Source organism: Globicephala melas, chromosome 4 (assembly GCF_963455315.2).
Source record: "Globicephala melas chromosome 4, mGloMel1.2, whole genome shotgun sequence".
NCBI classification, from domain to species: domain Eukaryota; kingdom Metazoa; phylum Chordata; class Mammalia; order Artiodactyla; family Delphinidae; genus Globicephala; species Globicephala melas.
Genome location: NC_083317.1, coordinates 132,502,109 through 132,511,682, shown reverse-complemented (window position 1 = coordinate 132,511,682; position 9,574 = coordinate 132,502,109). Strand labels below are relative to the sequence as shown.

Here is a 9,574-nt window from a genome sequence, read left to right as displayed (position 1 = left end):
AAGAAGAAAGAAAGAAAACAATAAAATAAAATAAATTTATTAAAATAAAAAATAATTATTAAAAATAAAATTTTAAGTAATTAAAAAAAAGAAAGAAGAGAGCAACCAAACCAAAAACCAAATTTGCCAATGATAACAAGTGCTAAAAACTATACTAAAACAAAAAACGGACAGACAGAACCCTAGGACAAATGGTAAAAGCAAAGCTATACAGACAAAATCAAACACAGAAGCATACACATAAACAGTCACAAAAAGAGAAAAAGGAAAAAATATATCATTGTTCTCAAAGTCCACTGCCTCAATTGGGGATGATTTGTTGTCTATTCAGATATTCCGCAGATGCAAGGTACATCAAGTTGATTGTGGAGATTTAATCTGCTGCTGCTGAGGCTGCTTGGAGAGATTTCCCTTTCTCTTTGTTCGCTCCGCTCCTTGGGTTCAGCTTTGGATTTGGCCCCACCTCTGAGTGTAGGTCGCCTGAGGGTGTCTGTTCCGGTCCAGACAAGACGGCGTTAAAGAGGCAGCTGATTAGGGGTCTCTGGATCACTCTGACTGGTGGGGCGGGGGAGGGAGCGGCACTGAATGCAGGGCGAGTCTGTGGCGGCAGAAGCCAGCATGACCTTTCAACAGCCTGAGGTGGGCTATGTGTTCTCCCAGGGAAGTTGTCCCTGGATCATGGGACCCTGGCAGTGGCAGGCTGCACAGGCTGCTGGGAGGGGAGGTGTGGATAGTGACTTGTGCTTGCACACAGGCTTCTTGGTGGCTGCAGCAGCCTTAGTGTCTCATGCCCGTCTCTGGGGACCTCGCTGATAGCCCCGGCTCGCGCCTGTCTCTGGAGCTCGTTTAGGCGGTGCCCTTAATTCCCTCTCCTCACGCACCATGAAATAAAGAGGTAAGAAAACGTCTCTTGCCTCTTAGGCAGTTCCAGACTTTTCCCTGGACTCCCTCCTGGCTAGCTGTGGTGCACTGGCTCTCTTCAGGCTGTGTTCATGCAGCCAACCCCAGTCCTCTGCCTGGGACCCGACCAAAGCTTGAGCCTCAGCTCCCAGCCCCCACCCGCCCCGGTGGGTGAGCAGACAAGCCTCTCGGGCTGGTGAGTGCTGGTTGGCACCGATTCCTCTGTGCTGAAATCTCTCCGCTTTGCCTTCCACACCCCTGTTGCTGCGCTCTCCTCCGTGGCTCCAAAGCTTCCCCCCTCCGCCACCCCCCATCTCCGCCAGTGAAGGGGCTTCCTAGTGTGTGGAAAACTTTCCTCGTTCACAGCTCCCTCCACTGGTGCAGGTCCCATCCCTATTTTTTGTCTCTGTTTTTTTCTTTTGCCCTACCCAGGTACGTGGGGAATTTCTTGCCTTTTGGGAGGTCTGAGGTCTTATGCCAGCATTCAGTAGGTGTTCTGTAGGGGTTGTTCCACATGTAGATGTAGTTCTGATGTATTTGTGGGGAGGAAGTTGATCTCCACGTCTTACTCTTCCGCCATCTAGAATCTCCTCCCGAAGAGAGTCATTTTAACCCACTGTCACACTCCCTGCCAGGAACAGCCTGCCTCCCATGACTGGCTAATGCAGGGATTAAAGGCCTGCCTACTTTCCCCACTTCAGGACAACTCCAAAAGGCCATCACAGCTTCAGAATTACTAGCAGCATCAACTGAGGCCCTCTCTCTCTTCCCAGTCCTGTTTATTTCTCCTCCACCTACTGTTTTTGATCCTGAGAGCACTCCCTGATAAATTTCCCCCATGCAAATCTCCACCTGGAAGTTTGCTTTCTGATGAGCCCAATCTGCTCCGCTTATGGAACTTCCTAACACTGGGCCAATTAGAGGTTGAACACTTTACATATGACAAAAGGAGTACCACGAGGGACAAAAGTGATTTCACTAGTAAGTTCTGCTACTTATTGACACTAAAATTATTGCCATGTTCATTGGGATGTCAATAAGTACACCCCACTATTTTTTCAAGTCTCACTTTCGATAATATCATATTCATATATTCATTCCCGATGACATTTTAGGTCTTTACAAAGGCCTTATGAATTCAAGGTTCAAGAGACCAAAGAAGATCCTAAAATGAGATCCATATGAATTTAGAGGACTTTTCAGCCTCAACTTCATGGTATTCAGAACTACATTAATGATCTCTGTCTCCCTTTATAATTTGATGATCAAAGTAGAAGTTAGGATGATGACTGAAATAGAGTAGAAGTAAAAGCCATTCACTTATGTGTTCAATTCAAGTAACATTTTTCTGACACTCTCTATAAAAAGCTGTTGCTGTTATTGTTGTTCATACTTGGAAGGCTAAAAGAAGTTCAGAAGATGTGACACAGAAAAAGTAGGGTCTGTGTCAGAAGTAAGGTTTATCCAACCTAGCACAAGATGGCACAGATAGGTTAGAACCATTATCAGGAAGCACTAAAGCTATAGCCAGAATACTGCCAGGTATCAATCAAAGGGTGAGACAAGGAAGAAGATAGGAGAACAAGGAGCCGGCTGATTCTTGAGAAAATAAGACATTGCACAGAATCAAGTATCTGACACAATTTAAAGCACCTGGTTCAGAACTAAGCCTGTGTGGATGGTAAGTAGGTGGTGGAGCTTCCGTTCTCAGGTTGCCTGGTACATGTAACAGGAATCCAAGTGGTGACTTCATTTCTGCCCTGGACAACCTCTTAGTTTTCATCCCCTTTTCCCTACACTCTTCTCCTCAATATCTCACCCATTAAAAATGACAGTGGGGACTGGCAGGTGGAGAATGTGATGGTAAATAGAGGGTCACAAGTCCCCTTAAATATCAAACCCCAACCATACATGCATTCCTTCTCCACACATATTTCCCCACACTGGAAAAAGCAACAGCTCTCCTATGTACCACATTCTAGGACACCCTGTGATCACATAACAACAGAGGTCTCCCAAGTGCAGTGTACCAGAGAATGGGTTGTTCCCTCTTCTGATGAGGTGGGAGCATCCCGACAGGCAGCTTTGCACAAAAAATCCTGTTTTAGCCTATATGGGGCTGACAGGTCGGGGAGAAAATGGAAATCTAAATTCTCTCAGTCCGGATTATCCTGTTTTGTAACATCCTTGATTAGATCACGGCTGGAGAAGCAAGGGTGTAACTTGCCCAGACTGTAAGACTCCTGGCCAGAGTTGGTGACTAATAGTACAGGGCTGTAGGTTAGTGTGTGGTTGTTGTTGTTTGTTAACTGTGTCAGGTTAGGTAAGGTAATTGTAATCCTAATTTTGAGATACCTCAGATGAGCCCCAAATATCTCAAAGTTTGACTAAAAATTCTCAAAATAAAGTTGCTCTTATTTTTCTTCTACTTAAAAATAGGCTACATGAGAGTTTAGAAAAGGACGCCATGTTTGGCTTGGAGAATACACCCAATATATGTTATTATCTGCAGTTCCTTTCATACTTCTCTCCCTATAATTCCGGATTGCCAAAAAAATTAGGAATCACTGGCCTGAGGTGTCCAAACTTAGGGTCTATCCCTTTCCCAAGTGACAGCCACAAAACAAACATTGTATCAGACTCCATCTAAACAAAGGATAAAGATAAACTAAAAAAGAAATATCTAGTAATGTGCTCTGTGACCTTGAGCAACAGCTCTCCCCTTTCTGGGCCTTAGTGTTCTAACTTAAATCCGGAAGACCATAAGCTCTAACACCCAGTCCAAAAATGATCTGACCAGACACAGGCCAAACCCCACCCCAAGCCACCTGGAGATTTTACTATTCACGAGTCTTGGCTCCTCCCACTTCCCTTTCAATCCCTTGGTTAAATAGCTTCCCCTCTAATGGCTTTTGCCCTGGAAGCAGCACGTCCCAACTCCAGCCAGAAGCAGCTCACCCCAGAATGAGAGCTGCCACCCTCCTTGTGGCCAGGGCAGCAAGCCTTCGCCTTAGCCTCCTGCTTTCCTTCTGGCTGGACCGAGGTGTAGGAGCCAAGGAGTTGAGGTTTGTGACATTGGTGAGTAGACTTTCCTCATTGCTTTTCCTATAAAATTGTTACCAGCAGGGTCTGAAAATCAAGTGTCAGGTTTCATTTTACCCTAGTGTAGTCTCCTGAAGACCAAACTCAGAAAGCTGAATATGCAAGTTTTGCAACTTCCTCATAATGAAGAGCGAACATGTCCTGACAAAAGCCCGTTTGGTTTGGTTATTTTTTACTTTACGAATGTTATTTATCTATTCACTTACTTTACAATGCCTTGAATGTAGATCCCTTTTGATAGCTACTCGAGGCCAGGAGACACCTCCTCTAGGTCTGTTTAGCACCAGAAGCTAAACTGGCTTCATTCAATTTAATGACTATGTGTTGGCAAGCCAAAAAACAGTCATTTTCTAAATTAAGTAGCCCTTTCCCTTTTTCCTGATATATTTATAAGCAGTCTTTGAAGCATTAAAGTAAAACTAAACTCGAGTTGTAGGATGACTTCCTGAAGCATAGATTTGGTTGACCATTAAAATCATGTTTTTCCCAACCCATGGTATGTGTGACAAGTTAGGAAAGGGGGGATGGGGCAGCTACTGTATGTTGTCAAGGAAAGAAAATATACTGTTGGCATCGCCTTAAAAAATAGATAGGGAGAGAGATTGCAAAGTAAAGGGGATTTACTACTTTACTGTCTTGGAATTAATTCCTTTATATCTCTCACTTTCTGTGTGGTCTTTGATTCTCTCTGTTTCTCTATTTCTCTTTTTTCTGTTTTACTCACTGTCTGTCTCTGCCTCTGACTCTCTCCTTGAAATTTGCAGGCTTTCTTGATCTCTTTTTCTTCATCACATTTTTTCATTTGGTAGAGTGAAAGTATGCTGATAAGTACATTTTCTTTCTGAAAGAATATCCAAAATTTATTTTTATAATTTCAAGGAAAGTCAACTTTTACTTAAAAATTAAACACGAAGTTTTTATTTTTCTTAGCTTGCTGTACTCAGGACTCCTTTCTTTACCTTCTAAAGAAAAATTTCATAACCATATGTTTATGCAAATCATGATTTTTAGTCCAATAAATCTTTACTATGAGTCAACAATGAGAGAAAGAGAGAGACCAGCAATGAGAGAGAGAGAGAGACCAGAGAAATATATCATCAATTTGTTTATGAATGATTCACCAGCTGTCAGGCTTCTGTGTTGGAAAAAAAAAAAAGCTGTAGAACACTGTGTACTTTATATAGGGAAATCCATGTAAGTTACACTTTTACTTATATCAGTGTGTTCCTTGCAAACATGTGCATTAAGCAAGTGTAGGGACTCTGCAGGAATTGTACTGTCAACACCATGACAAGCTGGTTGAGGGGAAATCCTTTTTGGGATATTACAGTGAACTCTCAGCTAACAGCATCTGGTCCATTCTTTCCTCCATGTTTTACAACATCAGGCTGACTTCCCTTAGCTACCAAACTGTTGTGGGTTTCCTTTCTCCCTCTACACTCTCAGTTAGCATGTGTTCAGGGACTACAAGTTAATACCTTACAAAGGTAACTCTCTAGGAGCTAAAAAAATTTAACAATTACCACACATGACTAATGTTAACAATTTTTCCTACCTCAAATTTCTTCCATTAGTGGTAGATTAAGGGCAACTTAATACATCTTTCTTGGCTGGAAGATACCACTGTCTTCTTTTTACTGATTAAAGAGAATATCTGACTATAAATGGTTTAATTATATACCGAGGAAATTCCCTAGAAAATTATTAGGAGAACAAGAATAAAAGAAAGTACCTCTGATTAAAGTGATAATATTAATGACAATAACCAATAGTTACTTAATTTTTTACTATGTGCCAGGCACTGTTTTGAAATTTCAATAGATTATGTTACAGTATCCTCCCAACAGCCCTATAAAATAAGGTTACCAGAAAACACAGGATGCCCAGTTAAATTTGAACTTCAGATAAACAGCAAATAAATTTTTAGTATGTTTATGTTTCCATGCAACATTTGGGCATGCTGCATTTTTGTTTGCTAAATCTGGAAACCATTCTATAACATTTTTGTAAAAACCTTATTAACCCTATTAACCCTGTTTTATAGATGAAGGAATTGAGGCACAAAGAGATTAAGCAACTTGCTCATGGTCACACAGCTAGGATTTGAACCCAGGCTGTATGATTCCAGAAGCCTGCCCTTAATCACTAGACACATTCTGTTCCTGCTGCGTGTGCCTAACCCAGCACATGAAGCTGAGGCTTCTCCATCCTGTGTATTGGCTTCACTCATAGTCAGCAAGTGGTTTCCTTGCTTTTCTACCGTGATACAAAAAAGAAAACAAAGCTTCCCCGGTTCTGAAAAACTGTTCTTGGCAGAAAGAGCAGGAAACTGTCCGGTTCTTGTTCTCTCTCATGAACACAGTCACCACATGCTCTTTTGAAAGAGGTTCACCAGTGTGCATCCATTGGAATGCTAGTTTGACAAGTTGTTAACAGGTGTTTCAATAGTCAAATCAGATTGGAGAAGAAAACGTGGGTTAAAATGTTTTTAAAGGTCTCTTAAAGGCAGAACTTTTCAGAGTCTTTAATAGTCTAATATTTACTGTGGCTTTCAAGGAAAGGATCTAGTAAATTATATTTCCTAAATTTTGACTACAGAATACACCTCCTCTTTTTTTCCATAACGTCTCATAGAAAACCCTTAGAGAATTGCTGTTTTATAATTTATAGAGAGAATAATAAGTATGGTGAGTCTCAAGGTACCCATCAACCAGCTTCAGTAATTATCACTCATGGCCAACCTTGTTTCATCTATATGCTGATGCACTCTTAATGGACTTTTAAAAAGTAATCTCATACATCATTATTCCACCCATAAATGGGGAAATGCCATTTTAAAGCATTCTCTCTCCCCTAAGCCAGGAAAAACCACAAGTTCAGGTGATCTCAAAGAGAATAATTCCTTCTCATTCTACCTGGGTTTTACAAAGAAAGGGATGATGTCACAAAGTCTCATTCTTCGTGGTTAACCATGCAAAATTTCTGCTCAAGTAATAGAATATCCTTGATGCAAATAGCCTCCAAATCTTCAGCACATCATCTCTATACTGGGATGGGTAACTTCCATACTGTGGTTAGGTAAACTCAAATTGTTCTGGCCACCACACACTTTCAGGGATGGCAGACCTTCTGGGTTTCTCCTCAATCCTCCAAGGAAAGCAACAGAATGACAATTTACTGCTCAGGCTGGCAGTCTAATACTGTTACCAATTTTCTAATGCTATGTGTTAAAATAAAAGTTCAAAGCCATACCTAGGAAAATACCGAACTTTCATTAATTCAAGTTCTAGCATCATTTACCAGGTATAGGATTGAGAACAGGTCATTTAATCCATCTGAGCCTCAAATTTCCTAAACTTAAAGTTGGGGATAATGATCATAACTATAATTTCTATTTCACAAAGTTGTCTTTAGGTTCAAATGGCATGATATACATATGTAAGTGTGAACCATGATACAAATGTAAGGTGCTGCTGTTAGTCACCTGTCTAAAACAGAAACTTTCCAACTTTTTGGATAAAATCTAGGTGAGACTTAATTATACATTTTTTAAATGGTGGTAAAATATGCAGGACATAAAATTTTCCATTTTAACCATTTTAAGTGTACAGTTCAATTGCATTAGGTGTATTCACATTGTTGTGCTACCATTAAAACTATCCATCTCCAGAATTCCCTTCATCTTGCAAAACTGAAACTTCATATCTATTAAACAGCAATTCCCCAGCCTCCTCCCCCTCAGCCCCCACAAGCACCATTCTACTTCCTGACTCTATGAATTTGACTACTTCACATACCTTGTGTAAGTGGAATCATACAGTACTTGTCTTTTTGTGACTGGCTTATTTTACTTAATGTCCTTAAGGTTCTAGTTGATCCTTCATTATTTTTCAGCAAAGAAAACTTAAGGTATTAGATAGTTATCATGTCCTCTAGAACCACAGGCTAACAGCTTACCTTGTTTGTACTCAAGTCTCCCCCACTTGTGAATTCTAATGTATTTTGTCTTGGGGGAGACACACATCTGTATGTAAGTACGGCTTGAGGAGGGGAGAAGCTGGAGGGGAGAATAGAGAGGGGATACTACCACAGGTCAGGAAAAGCACAGTGAAGACCTGAGTTGGATCAGAAAGCAGTAGAATTGGAAAAGAAAAAAAGAGTTTCTTTTAAAAATTGTGAGGGCAGAAGAATCCCTGTGGGTTGACTGTGGATATTAAGGAAGAGAAAGAAGTCAAAATAACCCTGTTTTCTGTTGGAAAAATGATGAAGCCATGAGATAGGGTACATGAAAGGCATTTAACATTTGAACTTCTTAAAAAGAAATATGAGAGGGAATTCCCTGGGGGTCCAGTGGTTGGTACTCAGTACTTTCTCTGCTGGGGCCCTAGGGTTCAATCCCTGGTTGAGGAACTAAGATCCTGCAAGGTACGTGGCACCACCAAAAATAAATAAATAAATAAAAGAAGAAGAAATGAAATAAGGGCTATAAATACCAAAGAAATTTATAATATTATGTATTACACAACACCATACAGCACAGTGGTTAAAGTACAGGTTCATGAATCAGACCACCAGGGTTTGAATGCCAGCTCAACCTTTTCCAAGCTGTGTGACTTTGGATGAGTAACTTAACCTACCTGTGTCTCAGTTTCCTCATCAGTAAAATGGGGATAATAGTGCTTCATGGAGTTATTGTGAGGCTTAACTGATTTAATACACAAAAGTACTTAGAAGCCTATATGGTAAATGCCTAAAACATTGTAACCATTGTGTTGTGTTGACTATATACAGTCACACAATTATCTCGTGTGTTGTTTATAATGTTCACATAACCAGTTAATTAAAATGTCAATTTTTTCTATTCATTCTTTTTATTCTCAAAGGATGAAGTATTTTCATGTCTTTTTTCATTTAAAATTGATGAGTTTTCTTCCCAGCTTTTGGCCCCTGGCACAATAAAATCTGGAAAAATATGTATATATTTAAAATGTGACAAGAAGTTAAACAGATTTTATTCATTTCAACCATTGTTTGACTTACTAATTGGTTGATTTACTGGTCCTTCTTAACTTTTGTCTAGAATAGATTATTATTGCCCTTTTATTTGTCTTCATCTTCATTGTTGTTTGAACAGTACCTTTGAACACAGACAGAAACTTCTCAAGTCCTATAAACCTTTTTTTCACTTCTATTAAAATAAGAATTACAGTTACAGCTACCATACTGTAAGCATCCACTAGATGCCAGGCTCTTTGTATTTTGAATCCTCCTAATGACACAGTAAGGCATGTGACATTGTCTTGTTATTACATAACAGTAATGGAAAGGAGCTGTGGTATACTTGGTGCTGTAACTCTCTGGTGGCACATCTCCAACTTCTGGACTGGCTTATAGAAGCCGTACCAGATAAAACTCTTCCCTGGAAAACAAAAACCAGGGTTCTTGCCTCAGCTCACAAACAGCCCTTCCATCTCTCTCCCCTGCATTGTGGCTCCCTAATCGCCAGGGCCAAAGAGCAGTGAAGCCATCCATGGGGACCTACAGGTCTTTCAGAGACATTTGCTGGACAGAC

General features: G+C 40.4%; 1 protein-coding gene across 1 annotated transcript in view; it reads left to right on the top strand.

Annotated features, from left to right (window-relative positions):
* Positions 1-3,864: 3,864 nt before the first annotated feature.
* Positions 3,865-9,574, top strand: part of ACP3 (acid phosphatase 3) — a 39,390-nt gene continuing 33,680 nt past the window's right edge. The window contains exon 1 of the mRNA XM_030873491.2: positions 3,865-3,978. Within this exon, the coding sequence (XP_030729351.1) occupies positions 3,865-3,978 (114 nt within the window). The remainder of the gene's footprint in view (positions 3,979-9,574) is intronic.